At 40.5% G+C, this 18,288-nt stretch overlaps 1 protein-coding gene across 3 annotated transcripts in view; it reads right to left on the bottom strand.

The window, feature by feature from the left end:
- ankrd13b (ankyrin repeat domain 13B) overlaps positions 1-17,374 on the bottom strand; it is a 39,889-nt gene extending 22,515 nt beyond the window's left edge. For all 3 annotated transcript variants that reach the window (XR_007884359.1, XM_051396804.1, XM_051396805.1), the window contains exons 1-2: positions 16,895-17,374; positions 841-976 (exon numbers count right to left, since the gene is read on the bottom strand). Coding sequence is in view for 2 of the 3 variants with exons in the window: in XM_051396804.1 (XP_051252764.1) it covers positions 841-976; positions 16,895-17,002 (244 nt within the window). In the remaining variant the exon portion in view is untranslated. The remainder of the gene's footprint in view (positions 1-840; positions 977-16,894) is intronic.
- Positions 17,375-18,288: the final 914 nt, after the last annotated feature.

The following is an 18,288-nucleotide window of genomic DNA, read 5'->3' as shown; positions in this document are numbered from 1 at the left end:
TGAATAATAAAATAAAGCACATCACAGAATGTGCCAAGCCGCCTGTTTTTTTACTTCCAGTTGGTCCTCATTATAAGATTGACATCACTTGAACTTGTTAATGTCAAAGGTGCTAAAAGTAACATTTTAGGGACCAGTCTCACACCAAAACTGTGTAAAAATGTAACAGACCAGCCAAACCACTAGAAGATACCATGTCAGTGTCACGTTTTTCTTTGCCAAGATGTGAAAAGTACTTGCGTGAATGAAGGTGCAGTATAAAGAGCGACAAAATGTCGGGTGGATGAATGGGTCAAATAAACCCAGGAGACTGATGATCAGGTCCCGTGTGAAACCAAGAGACAACATCGACTTACTTTACCAAACGTACTTAACATAACTTACGATCTTATCCTGAACCTAACAAAGGAGTTTTATTGCCTAAACCTTATCAAACTGCAATCTCAGCAAACTGTAATAATATAATAATAAGAAATGATAGAAATACTATATTTTTATCCCCCAAAGGACACAAAAGAGTTTATGGGAAATGTTGGTCATAAGTTTTAACCACTGGTTAGAGCTAGAAACTACCAATTGTCTCCACCATAGTTTCATTGTTTTCTATAAATATATGTCAGTGTCATAATTACTTTTACAACAATATATTATTGTATAAAATGCTGCATGTAGCACCTTTAACTTGAAACACATCCCAACCCCCAACACACCATCCAATAATGCATTATGTATGCTGCACATTACACATGCTACCATAAAACTATACTCAGTTTCCTCCGCCAACACACACACACACACACACACACACACACACACACACACACACACACACACACTCACCGGTCCATCCATTGCGGTTCTCCTTGCTAACGTCAGCTCCTTGCTGCAGCAGGACCCTGGCACAATCCAGGTGGCCCAGCGTGACAGCCAGGTGGAGAGGAGTTCGACCCCGAGGGTCCAGAGACTCCAAATCCGTCTGGATGGAAGAAGAGGAGGAGAAAGAATAGAGAAGAGAAGGGAGAGAGAGGAGAGAAAGAGAGAACATTTAAAACAAGCAGTCGTAAAGGGTTTTTGGGGGGGAGTGAGTGAAAAGGGAAGAGGAGCAGACAGAGAGAGAAATGAAGTAGGAGGAGAGGAAATTGGGGTTAATTGCGTATCATTGTAGTGCTCTTCTAGCTCAGACAGAGGGGGAGGGAGAAGTAGAAAAATATAATAGAGACACAAGTGTGAAGATGACGACACAGAGATGGAAAGAAAGACAGTGACAGGTGCTAATTGATCTGTCACCACCCCAACATGGCTGGGTGCTGCACTCCTGTATCCCACTTATTTTCTGGGCTAGATGGCAGCCTCCTGTATGCTTTTCTTTAAATCTTGGGAAAGGTTCTAAAGTTCAAAGAAAGTTACCAGTTTGACTCCTGACAGAGAAATGTGAGCAGGTGAAGAAGCCCATGTAAGGAGCACAGTTCTCAACCGGCCATGCCATCGGGTAACCTGCAGCCTCTTTGTGACCAAAAATACATGTTTTTTTCTTCCTCTGAACATGTGATAGTGTGTAAGTCTGGCAACAACATTGATGAACAAAAAGCATAATTAATGCTTGAGGCTTCACTTCAGCTCCACTCTGTATTTAGAAGCATGTCAACAAGACCTCATTTGTCAGCCATATTACATTAGTGTTAATCTGTCATATCAATCATACCAGAGCTCGGTAATACAAAAATTAAAAAGAATCATTGCGGGGGCTCTCAGACATATCAAAAGACATTAGGTAGACATCTATGGATAATTTAAGATGTTATAGAATACTAACTTATTGATGTCAGTTTTTGGTGCATCTTTAAACAAATACATCTAAAGTGGGGGTATTAGGCCATATGACTATGTTTTTAATGCGTACGCATCATTTTGAGCCCTGACTCACGTAGTTTTGGAGAAAGCACTCATTTTATTCCTTGCCTGTTACAGCCAGAAGATGAATAGCTTAGCTTAGCACAAAGACTGGAAGCAGAAACAACAAGCCTGGCTCCGTCCAAAGTAAAAAAAACAAAAAAAAACAGCACCTCTTAGGCTTAGTGAAGTGTTGGTCAGTGATTTTGTGAATAATGCTAGCATGTAACTCCCATTTGACAAATAAGGTATAAATCATCAGGCTTAAGAGGTGTTTGTTGTTGTTGTTGTTGATGTTGTTGTACAGGTGTTAGTCCAAAATGACTGAATGCATCACTTGTTGTTGGAAACCTCTGCCACATATTCTACAGTATCATATAGACAGCCTAACATGTCATTATTGATCAGAAAGACTGAGAATCCCTGTTGCTGTGTCGAACAGCGTAAGCGCCCATGTTACTTACAATCTGTTGATTACTACATGAACTGGGGTGCTTGTACATCTGATGAGATGTCATGTCTCTTCACAAATCATTTGATTTAATCAACCACTGGCTGTATTGCTCTGCATGAAACTGCCCATCCCTCTCTCTGTTTGTTGCCCGGGCTGTTCAATGCACCACTGTTTTCATGTTGCCTCTCTCTGCAGTGTGCTCCTTCAAAATCAGCAACTTTTACAACACTGATCTCAGATCTGCCATCCAATTAAACAGAGCCGCTGACAGCCACAGGACGTAGGCTGATCCAAGGTCAGTTATGTCAGTCCGTTGCGGGCTTGAATTCTAATTAAGGATTACTCTCGGAGATAAGTGTAGTGTGACGTAGAATCAGCACTTTAATAAAGACCTTAAGGAAGCTGTGGAGAGTTCTTTCTAGGAATAAAAATGAAACCATTTGGAGAACATTGTGAGGGTTTGAGTTGTTTTTTTAAAGTGTGTTTGTAATATTAATATCTACAGTATCTCAGAAATATGGCTCAGTAGGTGAATAGTGGATTCAGAGAAGAGGCCTGAGTCCTTGTTGACCCACATACATTCCGTCAAGTAGGAAATGTATTAAAGGGCCATTTCTAAGCAACTGAGAACAGACCAAACAAAACAAAAAAGCGCAACTTAATAAATGGAAGCAGCCCTGAATGTTTACTGTGCTCAGTCTATAATATTCTAATAAAAATGACTGGCAGCTATAGTCCAACACAGGTCAACAGAAACAAACACAGTGAGCAGAGCCAGGAAGACTCAGCAGTAACATTATCAATCAGTTACTGCAGCCCTCTGTTTATGGTATTTGCAAGGGAAATGAGGAAAACCGCATGGATGGATGTATGAATGCAAGTACAGACACGAAGACACAATTTCAAATATTCACATGCTCTTAAAATGTTTCAGTACATACTCGATTGAGTTCAGTACAACATAACTAAATAACAGGAACATGATCTCATGGCTTCAGTGTGTTAGTGGGTGTGCTATCTCTGCACAATCTCTAACTATCCACTCTCCGTTCTTCAGTTCTTTCGAAAGCAACCCTGACGAGAAAGAGTAAGAGACAGCCATAAATAATGTGGCTAGAGAAATTTCTATTGTAAGAAACTGTCTGTCAGCAACAACGCTAACACATAAGACAGGGAAAGATGGAGAAGGAGAGAGAAAAGAAAAAGAGCGATAGATTGATGTTGCAAGTGATGGCTATGGCAAACAAAGATATGGGGAGGGGTGAGGAAAGCGAACAGAAGGAGGAAGAGAGTGAGAAAAGGGGAGCTGAAGGAGACAACAACATGCAGGAATCCCTCAGGAACTGTGAAGACTGGGGAATAGAGAGAGCCAGCGTCACAGCAACACAGGAGAGAAAAGAGAGCAGTCAGCTTTGTTTATGTGTGTGCTGGATTATGGGTGTAAATAATATGAATATGGCCACTTTTAGTGCTGTGTGTGTGTGTGTGTGTGTGTGTGTGTGTGTGTGTGTGTGTGTGTGTGTGTGTGTGTGTGTGTGTGCATGTTTAACACAAGCAGTGTCTCAAAGGACTGACAACGTGTGCTTAGACAGCACAAATGTGACGAGCTGTCAATGTCACAGGAAGAAAAGTCTAAAATAAGGCGTCCATCACTGAAACAACATGAGAGAAAGAGACTGCAAGCAAAACCCACAACTGAATATTAATATGGAGTCTTGGAAAACATTTTCCGCTCAAATGGAAATTGTATTTTGTAAAGAAAAGCCCTTCACATATTGTTGTAAGCACATGAAAGGGAGAAAAGAGAGAAAGACTGGAACAAAGCTGATGGTAAAAAAAAAAAGATGAGAGGAAGAGGAAAAGGGCAACTTGGCTCTACTTTAATTTTTTGTCTTTTTATGGCACTTGCAACTTCTCACAGCTGTCCTTTCATCCATTGCTCCCCCTTTAAGTGGCTGTATGTTAATGTTGGTGATTATCAGTTTAAGCTTATTTTACAGCTGTGCTCGATTTCAATGACTCTAGATACAAGAGCTGAGGGGGAATGGCTTGAATGCAGCATAAAGACACAAGGGGAGCTGGAGAGGAGTGGAAGAGAGACGCTAACAAGGGGGTGAGGATAAGCAGAAACATGTGGTAAGGTGGCCGGAGACAGAAAGGGAGGGAGGGAAAGTCAAGAAAGGATAGCGGTGGGCTGATTATAGAAGAAAGGGAGGGTGTAGAAGGAGACAGGTCGGAGAGAGTACAGGATGCTGCCAGAAAACAGTATGTACAATGTATAACACAGGATGACAGGGAAACAACAGGACAACCCACTGAAGTGTAGTGTGTGTAGCTGCTACCCTCTCTCCTCAGCTACAACTGATGTAGCTCTAGTCTTGGTAAAAAAAAAAAAAAAAAGAGGAAAGAATAGGAGAACATATTTCACCTGTCTCCCTGGCTTTTATTTTTTCCTAAAGCACTTATCTGTGATGCATTAAACTATAGGTTGCCGAGGCCTTATTCCTATTTTTTGACCTTATATAAAGTCAGGAGGTCTTGACTAAAAGCATAATTCATATTCTTACTTACACCTTCAGTGACAGTTCTGGAGTTTGGAAGGGGCCAGGCAACCCTAATTTGGATCATGGTCTCAATCTGGCAGCCTCGCCATCATCAGCTCTCCTTTATTATCGCTGGTAAACCAACACTGCAGTACAACACCTACCCCCTTGTCAGATTTTCAAATCAGCACAATTCTGTATGTGAGAAATTTGTTGTGATGACACCTTCAAGCACTATCAGAAAAACAGCCCGTCTCAAGTGATTTGCTGTAGCTCATTTAGTCCAATTTCCATCAAAAGTAGGCGGGACAGACATAAATTGAATATGGTGACAGACGGAGGTGAGAGTTAGCAGCACAGACAGAGATGTAATTTACACTGTGATTCTAGATAACATTCAAGACAGTACAGACCTTACTGATGGGATAAAGGAGGGGGGATGCGAGTGAGCAGTGGTGACACAGAGCGACATGCAAAGTTATTTGTCGAGTGTTTTTAATGTGCTGGAAGGTAACACACACACACACACACACACACACACACACACACACACACACACACACACACACACACACTCACACACACGGGAGTACCGCTCAGGGCTAATGTCCTCCCACCAATACACACTGACCTGCAGACACACTGACATACTTACCTATTCACATGTGAACAATGTTCGGTATAAAAAAACACAAACACACACACACACACACACACACACACACACACACACACACACACACACGCACGCACGCATATACATAAACTCCAAACTAATCATGAACCCTGACTTGCCCTCCCCCATTAACAAAATAGGAAGTCTCTGGAGGAAATAGTTGTTTACAGCTAATAGACCATGTACTCTTTCTCTCTGTCTCTCTCATTCTTTCTCTTTCGTACACACACACACACATACACACACACACAGAGGGTAGACTCATTGGCCTTGTTTGACTTGGGTGGTTTGGTAGTGACAGTAGGGACATTATGCCATGCCTGCTCGTCTCTAAGCGCCCACTCTGCACTCGACAATGAAATCATTATGGAGGGCATGCTGTGGTCATGCATACAGTCTGTGATGAAGGGTGGGGCACGTGACACATCACGTACTGTACAACATTTCGGGCAAGATGAACATTTGTTCATTTACAGTAATTGCCCAGTTTATGGTTTTATGAGTTAAATCAAATTGACAGAAGAAAGATTTTAAATCATTAAAACAATTGAGTTATGGCTTGTGCCAAAGACTGATAACGGATAGTAGGGAGGTTCTAACTGCACAGAGAGTAAATCAACACTTGGTCGATCACATTATAACATCAATGTTATAAAGTGTTACTAACAGCATTAATGGTGGCTTGGTTCTCTGTTGAAGTGCCCAGATAAGCTATGAGTGTGATAGTGAGCCAGCATGCACCAGGACCGAATCAGCTAAATGGAATTCAGCCATTATTTTTTACAACTGTGAACAGTAAAAATGTCTTCACTGAGGCCTATTTTGCCCATTAGGAGAAAACTATACAATTACTATTACTATTACTATTACAATTAATGTTTTCTTATTATAAAAATAACCTTAATAACAATGAAATTATTAAATACTTCTCCTAAGCAAATAAATCCACCTGCTCATACTTACACAGTGTACTTTTTGGTTTTAAAAGCTAAAGTTAGCTTGAAAAAGAAATATGACTACACCCAGCAACCAGTTAGCTTAGCTTAGCACAATGACTGGAGACAGCTAGCCTGGTTCTGTCTAAGATTAACAACATCTGTCAACCAGCCCGTCTAAAGCTTATTAACTAACATATTATCTTGTTTGTTTATCCGTACAAAAACCGAAGTGTAAAAACAGCATTTTGTAGTTTTATGGGCAGCTATGTGTCGCACTGACGACCATACAACCAGCCGACAGAGTTGGGCTAGCTGTCTACCCCATTTACAGTTTTTATGCTTAGCTAGAGTATTTTCCAAAATGTTGACCTATTCAACATTACAAATATCCATATTCCATACCAAAAAGAGTCATTATTTACTGCTGCTGATACAGAAATGGTGACGTGACCATTTGAATGACCTAATCGACTTGCTGTTAGAGCTATTCTAACCTTTTTGCTTTTCAAGCATGGTATTGTGATTACTAATGCAGACACTACAAAGTGTAGTTTCTGAGATTCTGTTCTCCTTATAAAAAAGGATAAAGTCTTGCCATCAGCATCATGTCAAACTGTTTCATTATAAGAAGAACATGTTCTCATTATGATGACATGAAGTTCCTTGTTATAAGAAGAAAACTTAATTCATAATGAGATGTGAGAATTTCCTTTTTCTCGCTGTGGCAACTCTGCATGTGTTGCATATAATTTCGTCTTAATGGAAGTAGACTGTTTATGTGTTCTCTGTCTTGCCTCCATTTATCTTCTTTCCATCCTTATCCTTCCTCCATTATTTCTCTAAAATGTCTTAAGACCTGGTAACACCTTTTCAATAAAGGTTTTCCTTACAGATCCGTATCTTTGTCCTTGCTCTATTTTGCTTTTCTCAGTCACCCTCACAATTTGTTTCTTTACACCATTCACTCTTTATTTTGTCTCTATCGCTATGTTCCCTTCCTCTTTGTTTTTTTGTCTTTTGGTCTCTCCTGAACCCCTATCTATGTCTTAACTCTTTTCTATTTACCCTCTCCTTTCCTCCCTCCCTCCCTCCCTCCCTCCCTCAATTTTCATTCCTTCCCATCTTACCCTCCCTCAATAGTGGGCTCAGTGGAGGTTGCATTATTGATAGGCATCTCTATCTGTGGCATCTGCTCCTTCTCTCTTCTTCTCCCCCTCCCTCCCTCTTTCTCTCCTCCTCTCTCCCTTGCTCAGTGTGTGCCTGGCCTGATGCAGCTTGGCAGGTACTTAGGCCAACATCAATCTTTCATACAAACACCACACACACACACACACACACACACACACACACACACACACACACACACACACACACACACACACACACACACACACAAGATTGTGCATATACACATACAGCAGCCTTCCCAAAATGTTTGTGCATGGGGCGCATAGGAGCGGAGGGTGGGGATGGGAGGGAAGAGAATAAAAATAACTTTGCCTCCCCCTGCCCCCCTTCTCGCCTCTCGATTCTACATGCAGAGGAGACTTTGACAAACGCTGCACTGCTATGAAACCCTGATCCATTTTCAATGTGACACTGTACAAAACCTGCGCCACAAATGATAGAGCTGAACAATTCGTGATGATAACCCCACAGAAGAATAACAAAAACCTCTTGCGACGTCTCACACTCATCTAAATACAGCCAAGGTTCAATTCCACTTGTACAGGTGCATCAAAGTGCTGTGAATCCGAACTGCAGAAATAAGACCAAATAGACCAAATCACCAACTGAAAATGCTGACCTACATTCTAGCATATGTAATGTTTCTGTTTCACTGCGCTTTATTCTGTTTACTGTCATCTCCAATCTCGACAGACAGATAGGCAGACAGACAAGAAGGCACCGCATTTACAGAGATAGAGAAAGCACCAACGGGTGGGATGCTGATGGACCTGTCAGAATGGCAACAGAAGCAAAGAAAGAGTTCCTCAGATGTTTATCTAAAGCTGCTGACACCTGTTTGTTGCAGTGAGCTGACAGACCTCACCAAAATCCGAGGAAATACATGCATGCAGGCTGACAGAGAGAGAGCACTTATTCTCACTCCTCACACTCACAAAGATGCAGCCGCACTCACAGATGGAGAGAGCAAATCTTTTATTGGAATGAGGCAGACAGTGCATACGCTATAAAAGAGCATCATCACATAATGTAGTGGCTGTAGCCTATTGGAGTGAAACATAGCTGTCACTTTCTTTCTTGTGTTTGTGTGTGTGTGTGTGTGTGTGTGTGTGTGTGTGTGTGTGTGTGTGTGTGTGTGTGTATGTGAGCATGTGAATTATGTAGCAATTTCAGGTAAATCCAGTGGTCTGGCAAAAGATGGCTGCGCCTATCCTGTGCTGATAATGAGATAATGAGAAATAATTTTCTCTCTTTAGCATTTGACTGGCATAAAATGTGCGAAGGAATATCACAACGGCTTAAAATGTATTTATGAATGCATGAGTATGTTAATTAAACAAGTTCAAGTGATTTAAAAAGACTTGCTTAAACCTGTACACACTGCAGGCCACCACCAGGATTCAATGTGATCTGTCAAAAAAACATAATTTTTCACAGTTGTATGGAATTGAAATCTTCTGAAAGTCTGTGCACAGAAATGTAAAAATAAGTTACTTTAGCCCAGTTACCCAATCAAGTGTGTGGGAATCCTTAACTGACAATAACATTATAATAAAATTATATTTACTGTTTACTGTTTTACAAGACAGCACAACAGCATCTAATGCAAGACAGGAGGTCAATATAGAATCTCACACTTGAGGTAGTAAAAGTAAACTGCAGCTTCAATTGAAAAGTATTCATTTCAAAATCATGGCTAATCACAAGCTTCACCTTCAGGCTTAACTCCCTATTTACTGCCGTGGTCCAGAATAGCATCATTATTACTGCAGCTGATGCAACCAGTTGCTCTCATGAGATACTTGAACTCTTCCACCTGGTGAGCTGCTAACCCTCCCACCTTAACAGGACGGGCAAACTTTTTCCATGAGAGAAGCAAGCCTTGGATTTGGAAGAACAAACTGTCATCTTAATTGTTGCTGCTCAGCCACAGCAACATGCATTCAGCAGATTGCTGCACAGTGGAGGGTGCAAGCCAATGAGGCTAGAGAAAGTGCATCATCTGTGAATAACAGGGAGGACACTGTAATGTCTTTGAACCGGAAAGGCCAAAGTATAATACCTGCCTTAAATAAATCTGAAGAACTTCTAGGACTTTTTGAACACCTTTAAGGAGGTAAAAGTTGATCCACTGTTCCATTGGTAAAAACCTGCATTGTTCCTTGGGAATCTTAGCCTTGCCAACTCTCCAGTATCGTTTTTCAGTATCCTGCCTATACTTTTCGCAGAGTAGCTTAGCAGTATCACTTCCTGATAATTAAATCTAACTCACTCAGTCTTCTGAAAGTCTAGACAACCAACCTCACCAGACACGGTTCCCAATGTGAAATAATGTAATGTTACATCAATCACAACAACCGTACAACAGCTAGTGGATATTTCATCCAAGTTCATCCTTGGTGCTGTGCCATCATGGAACTATTCAGCTATTACAACTTCACTCCTTCCCAGAGTAATGAGATCTGTCCCTCCAGTCTCTTCTAGCACTGTCCTCTGCATGGAAGGCATGATCACAGGCATCAGGATCTGCTCCAAGTTTTGACATTGTTCCCATTTGAGGTCAGGACTTTTGCGCCCCATGCTGAGCACAGGCTGGGCGATGATGACCTCTTAGAAGATGCTGGCTGACCGACAAAACCGCATGAAAGATTAATACAATGCATAAAACCTTTGGTCAAACATAGTGGTTGACAAATTCAGATGTGGGGATACTTTACCTATTCTGGAGGTGATGACTTTGCAGAACCAATAACACAAAAATCCACGAGAAATACTGGAGGCACATCATCCCTACTGGGATCAAGTTGTAGTGGACTCAATGACCTTAATCATGAAACAAAACTATGCTTGTTCCTTCCTTGGACATCAAACTAGGCATACTTGATGTCCAAGGAATAGCAAAGGGTGAATTACTTTTTTTCGATCATCAGGATTGTTAACTGCATTATGTCTGTTGCACGGGTCTTTACTTTTAATGCCTTCAGTCTCTTCTCTCTGATTCCCTGTGCATTTGTTTCCACCAATCTCCCTTTCCTTTTACATGTTACTGCCAATCTGTGTATCTTTTCTCTCTCTCTCTCTCTCTCTCTCTCTCTCTCTCTCTCTCTCTCTCTCTCTGTCTGTTAAAAGCTTTCAGCAACTTAACTAAATCTGATCCCAACCCAGCCCTCGTGGCATCTCTTTGTGGCTTTGCTGCGCTGCAATTAGGACTTGGGTTTCATTACACTGAGCAAAGTAAGAGGAGTGAGGGCGGGGTTGATTGATGGATGGTTAGAGGTAAAGAGGGACAGAACACACCAGGGGAAGAGGATAAGGAAAACTTTATACAGTGGGCGGATGTGATTAAAGGAAACAGGGGGAAGCAGGCCGAGAAGAGAATAGGTAAGCTTGTAGTAGACAGGTGCAAGCAGACAGCAGATGGTCGGCATAAAGGTTCAGGCCTAGAGTGAGGGCAATGAGCCTGTGAGCCTTAATTTATGCCTCGGTTCCCTCATGCCAGCAACCCAGCATAAGATTTAACATTAGCACCTTGCCGAGGGCATCATAATCAAACCACGCACTGAAAGAGAGAAGAGAGCTGGGTTCAGACAAGGAGAGGACAAGAAACAGCAACAGAGAAAAAGAGCAGAGATCTTTGTGTCATTTCCTGCCTTTGTCTTTAGATACACCATCACTCTCTACAGGGCTCTGTTCTTTCTCAATCACACTGTGCTTTTACGTCTGTGTGCATCCCAGACAGACTCTGTTCATGGTCACAGTCTGTCATTATTTCCTCCCCACCTCCTCTTCTCTACTTTCTGTCTTCACTCCCATCATCACTTTACTTCTGCCTCCACTCCTTGGTTCAGTCTGTCAATGTTGCCACCTTGCTTTCAATATTTCACCTCTTTTTACCAGGCAGGCTGTCAGTGCCCTTGTTAACATCAGACTTGTTTTATGAATTTGGTGAACACAGGTGAAAATGTATGTCTCATCCAATCTTTTCTCCCCCCACTGCTTATTATAACTACTATACTTCCTATACTACTCCTCCCATCTTGTTTGTCCCATCTTTCGGTGAAATCTCTGCGGTCAGCTTTGTGTTTCTGGCATTTATGCAACCAGTCCTCCTGTTGCTATGTTCAGTTTCCTCTCTCTGGCTTTGCCTCGTAACATTGATATCCGATGTACCAATTATTCCACTGTAGCCTGCTGTGGCAGCATTTTTGCCTCCTTCACTCACTCACATGCAATCTGTTACATGCTGCTGATGGAAGACTGGGCAAATATAGGAATCTCTGCATGTAGTTTCTACAGTCTCATACCTCAAGTATTAGAAAAGAGGCATTTTTAAAAACTTTCAACACAACCATGCATCAACCAGCCATCCATTGCATTGTTGTGCTGGAAGGAAATAAAAGTGTGATCAGAAACAGTGCTGGATATTTGATGCATGCACATGCTGAAATGAAATGAGTCTCATCATTTCACCAAAGGCTGGGAGGACTTAAAAAGATCCGATATGGAGACGGCTGTAGATTACCTTTATTCTACTGTGGTGTAACGGAGAGGTCAGTTATATTATACTGTTCTTCCACAGCAGAGGGGGAACTGACTTTATCAGAAACCAACCATCATCATGCAGTACTGCCTTTGTTATTTGTGCTGTAAGTACAGTATAGCTATAATGTGATATCCTAATGGCTATCATGTGATATAGGAACTATCCCAATGCACTGTACTGTAAAAAATGTATTGTTGCAACAAGGATTATGCATATATCTTTCCAATGTTATTCTCCTCCTATGCTCCCCTTGTCTTTTTTCTGTCATAGAAATGCTCACGATAGAAATCTCTCTCTAAAAGTGGATCATGAACTCACTTCATTATGTGTAGTAAGTGTATGTCAAGTGCATGTAGGAGTTCTCTGTCAGCAGTTATAATAAACAGTACTAGACAATCAAGGTCTGTGAGAATGGGATTTAATCTGCCAGACCTGTGTCCTCCTTTTGGCGTCACTCCTTCAGGGGGCTTACTGCAACCAAATCCACCATGGTTTGTACTACAGTATAAGCTGAAAATGACTGAATAATATTCAGTGTTTCAACAAAGAAATATTTGAATTGCGACTATAAACTTCTGATAATAAACAGGAGATAATGACGGTTTTTAACTATTTGCAGCTGCTTGGCTCCTGGTCAAATCTACACACATAATGCTATTTGAAACAAATAAATAAAACTACTTGGTTTATGTAATCCGAAATGTATTTTCAGTCATATTTTGTTTCCTCTTCCATGTGTTCTCGTTTTGTTGGCCTAGCTGGGGATTGTTCCAGTAGGTCAGTGGGAAATGTAGGTTGGTGGCCTTGATTTACATGTAAGCAATATTTTAATTTTGTCCTGGTTATGCACGGCAGACAGGCCAACTGGAGCTTGGACATACTTGGCAATGTAACACTGGGGTCCTGATTTAATAAAGTAGACATTTTAGAAGCTCCAGAGGGATTTGCAATTCACATTTTAATTATAATTACCTTTGGTCTCTATTTATTCAGCATTCAACTTCCATCATTTGCCTGCAGTTATAAAAAGAAATCCCTGTGCTGTCAAAGCATGTTGAAGCGACCAGAGCCATGAGAGTGCCACAGTTATTCAGAATGCTTCTTGACACCTGTCATCATTATCACACATGTGTATTCGTGTGTGTTTCATGTGTGTGTGACTGACAGAAGCTGGGGTTTGGAGCATGATGGTGTCTGTGTGTGTGTGTATGTGTGTGTGTGTGCTGTCCTAGTTTAGGGGCTCAGTTTACCATATAAAGTGTGTCAAAAAGTGGATGTCAAATGAGTTCTGGGATTTGATGCTGACATTAAACTAATGTTGTTAGTTTAGCAGCTCATATAAATTCCTGTAAAGTGTAAAATGTTTGGCTATGGAAAAACACACTCGGTTATACAACAAATGCAAATCCAGGATGTTTCCCTCCATGTGCATACGCCCACGCACAAACTCACACAATAAGCAAAACAGCAAAAGATACAGAGGTCATTTGAACAGTTACTGTTGTGAATGAGGCTGAACAGAAGTTCATCGACAATCAGAGGAAACGAGAAGAAAGAAGTGAAACTCTCGTTTTCAGCTTTTGTTTATACCTGTCTCCACACAACTTTCTCTGATCTGCCATTCAGCACAGATAGCTGATAACTGAGGTTTAGGGTCTAGGAGAATGCCTCTGGAGCTGACATGAAAAGAGCAAGGAATAATGGTTGTTGTGAAAAATTGAAAAGTCATATCCTCTGCCTTTCTCCCTCTTTTCTATTTCTGTTTTCTTTTGACAGCATTAAACAGCTTGAGAGCCATAAAAATATGGCACCTATGAAATCCAATATAGCCAAGAAGCCAGGGGATTCATTGAAATAGATGATAGGGTTAGGCATAAATTAACATTTTAGATTTCATGTCACACAGTGTTCATGTTTCATAGTTTCCACTGCGATGAACACTGTTACATTACAACTGACCATTTGTGTGCCATTATAGCTGGTAGAAACTGCCCTATGGATTGTCATTGAGAATTACAATAAAAGAAATCCTACACAAGCAACACAGGAGGGTGACTAATCATGCAGATTTACTAAGGATCAGCATCAAATGTTTTTTGGATTCTGAACACTTTGGTGCTTGTGATGTTCAACAGATTTGTGTTTGTTCTCATACAGGAAAAAACGATCTACCAGGCAGTCTGGCTTAGTTTATAAAAAGATCAAATATATCATATAAAGGGCCTGGGTTCAAAATGCACAGCAGAAGAGGCGATAATATCATCATAAAATATTTATAGATACAAGGGTTCCTGAAAAATGAATGATTATGAAGTTGTGTGGACTGATTTGTTGAGCCTGTCTATGTAAACTAAACACACCAAAAGTTTCGGTTTAGGGGAAGTTGATGTGATATTCTACCCATATCCATGTCCATTATTTATATTTGGGTGACATGGGCAGCACATAAGTTATGATGTAGTTTTGTTGAACATTTCAAACATACCAATAAAATACTACCCACTGGTACAAAGATATGCACAAGGGAAGATGTTAACAAGTCTACATTTAAGATGGCTATAGAAATAAATGAGTGTTTCTTTTCATTGCCAATAGCTATATGTGTATATTTCAAGATGCATTAATTAAAAATACTACTACAGTGCTAAAAGTTCTCACTTCAAAAGATTAGGTAAAAAGTTTTTCAAATTCAAGGTTGCCGTACAGCACATAAAGCTAAACAGAAAATGAAGTATAGACTGAGATTATGAAAGAAGTGTTTTTTCCCTATGAAAGTTCATTCTTAGAGAACTTGGTGTTGTCAGGAAAAGTGACACTAATATGTATGTGTCATGGGCCACATCACGCCAAAACTGTCCAAGAAAAAAAAAAAAAAAAAAAAAAAAACTGACACATATGATGAGCTATAAATGGTGCCATCTTTGAACTCAGCATCCAGTTGTAATAATAGGCCATATCCATTGCTATGCCACTTTCATCTTCAAGCATTGAGGACGTCAGACCTCAGAACAATGTATAGGTTGTCAAAGACTGTGGGGATTTTGGTAATTTGATACTAGTTTTAGAGGCATCCTCCATAAGCAAAAGTGCTAGACCATTTTACGATTTTGACCAGTTGACCGGTTGATGAGCTACAGTGCTAATATAGCTTCTGACCAAGACGGGGTCCTTGTGCATTGAACCTCTGAAATTAATTCTAAGCCGAAGAACCAATAAAGAGTCGTCTGCTAATTTTAATTTAGTGTTGAGCCAGCAGGGTATGAAAATGAGTATTCAACACCTGCAAAGCTACTTACATTTTAAAAGCTTTTGCTGTCTCCTCTGCTGTAAAAGCATACATGATTCATTTCCAGCTCCCCTTTCTATGAAACACAATATGTTGCCTCTGACATTGACTTGAATACCAAAGGGCTTAGTCTGTTCTCAGAGCCTCTTCACTGTGAGGTGTGATCTGGTTTGCTATTTATTTCCCAATAGTTACAATTATGATCATGGGTTAAATGGTAAATGTCACTACCACACTCCCTTGCTGTAAATGTAGGGATTGTGGTAAACCAATTGATGGCTGCCTTTGGGACACTTGATGACCATTTTGGTGTTAAGAAAGCTTCCAGGGGTATGATTTTATAGCCACAAGAAGGTAAGTGTGTGCACGTGTTGGCAAGTGTGCGTACATGCATGTGGAAGTGTGATGTCTTGAGACCGCTGCATGATGCATGCTCTCAAAAATATTTTTGGTTGCTAACTGCAGAGCATCTCTTATATAATGACAAAGCACTCTAGTACATTTGCCAAAAAAACAACAAAAAAAGACTTAAGAATTAATACACATGTATGCTGTTGCACAGCCACTCTCTCTCTTCCCCCACACACACACACACACACACACACACACACACACACAGTACAATTCTTATCATATTATCGAGTCCCTTGCCCTGAGCTGAAGTAATCCAATTTTAACAGTGGCTGAAATGTATTTTCCGTGCTTTTGATTATGACAAACATCTTCTCTTGAAACCTACAATACCTTAATGATTCCCTTACTGTGGTGGTTGGCAACTGTTCGCCCACATGCTCATCTGTATTGTCTCACCCACTCACAAATGGTTTAGGTGCTGGTGGGAAGGTACAGAGCCTACATTTCTGAGTAGATCACGCAATAATGCTGCTTACACACATAAAGCACCACTGACTCTTGACAAACACACACATTCTGCAACACCATCAGGGTCAGCAGTGACAGTCATTTGCACATGGGATTTTTTACAGGAATAAACTCCGGTCACAACTTCCAATGCATATTAAAATGAACTGGTAGAATGAACATTTTAAGCCTCAATGCAGCACATAACCCAGACCACTGACGTATAAAGTCTGTCATGTCACTCTGTCATTTCAAAATGAATGACAATAAGAAAATAGTGCATATCCAAGTCAGAGGATATGGTCTACAAGTGTCCCCCTCCACCCTGTAGATAACAATTAACTGGGCTATTCCCAATTACTGACCAGGGGTCTTGAATGAGGCGCTCCATGGATGGCATCTATACCACTACCTATTCCATTTAGGGACCTACACGCCCATTTAAACGCGTATAATGAAGACGCGGGCCTGTGTCTGTAAGGAGAGATGGGTTTGATCGCTCTTGTCCGTCTCACCTGCTCGTTCGTTGCCAGCTCTTTCTCCAGCTGTCGGTGTTTGTTGTGCCACACCAAATAGTGGATAGGATAACGACTCTTCTCCGGAGTTTTCTTAGCAGAAATCATCCTCGGATCATAGTTTGGATCCTCCTCTTTCTTCAGTGTGGATTGCGGGGGATACTTTGCTTTTAATTTACGCTATATAATCAAGCCTATCATCCTTTATCGGCGGTGATGCCCAAAGGCGTACAGGGGCAGCCTTACGCGTCTCAAACAGTGAATGATTGTCTGCTCGCCTGCTTAGAATAAACACCAAAAGCCCGTGGAGATCATCTGTAGCAATAAGAGCCCTCGTTTGATTGTCTCAGCAGATTAGGCTACACCTTTATATGTAAACCACCCGCTCCTATACCTCTTGCCTCCCTCTCTCTTTCTCTCCTGCTTACTCTAACACATCTATCCTCCTCCTCTCCTCCCATCCGGTGGTGACTGGGAGAGATGCGTTGACAAGCTGCAATGAAATGTGCGCACATTCAGCCAATCCGCTGTCAGGGATGTTGAGATAAAACATATGTTTCGTGAAAAAAAAAAAAAAAAAAAAAAAAGAACCGCAAAAAATCATACACAAATGTTTAAATGAAACTACATAGCACAGCCCCCTACAGGAATCTTATAGTAGTGATATATTGTGGAGGTAAAAAAAAAAAAAAGTAACATACGCTTACTGCAAAAGACCATAAAACAATGAATTTATTAAAATGTATCGAGGTAAAGTTTAAATCTGAGCTTAACATGTACTCCTTTTGCCCCATATTATGCTTCCTTTTTTGCTTAACACCTTATTTGGTGTTACATTCTATCTAAAGTTTGTCTAATATAAATCAAATATATAGCCTATTCTTTCTTTGGCTGTGTTAATAATAATATTATTATTAATAATAATAACAACTAATAATAATAATAATAATAATAATAATAATAATAATAATAATAATAATAATAGCAACATAAGAATATCTACAGATATTTCTGTTTTCTATTTTATCTAATAGGTAACAACCAAAGCTAAAAATGAACAATAAAGGTTTTGCTGAAGGAATATCTTATTCAGTACCATGATACTCTCATCCTTTGCTATTTTCTTTCTATTTAATGACAAGGGCTGTTGCTTTAAATATCCAGTAGATAATACTGAATAAATCCTTATATTGATGTTTAAATGAGGTAACAAATCAGGTCTTTGTCAGGATCTCCTGTAAAATATCTTGCAACATTTTTATTTATTTTATTTTATTATATCCTCTTACTCTATTTTGATCTGTGTGTGAAATCCAGCTCACCTTTAAAGAATGACAGGAGTATTTTTGCCCCGTCACCCCTCCCTGCCCCTCAATAGGTAGGCTGCGGGGATG

This window comes from Dicentrarchus labrax, unplaced genomic scaffold, assembly GCF_905237075.1.
Source record: "Dicentrarchus labrax unplaced genomic scaffold, dlabrax2021, whole genome shotgun sequence".
In the NCBI taxonomy this organism is placed as follows: Eukaryota; Metazoa; Chordata; class Actinopteri; family Moronidae; genus Dicentrarchus; species Dicentrarchus labrax.
This window is presented reverse-complemented; position numbering and strand designations above follow the sequence as displayed.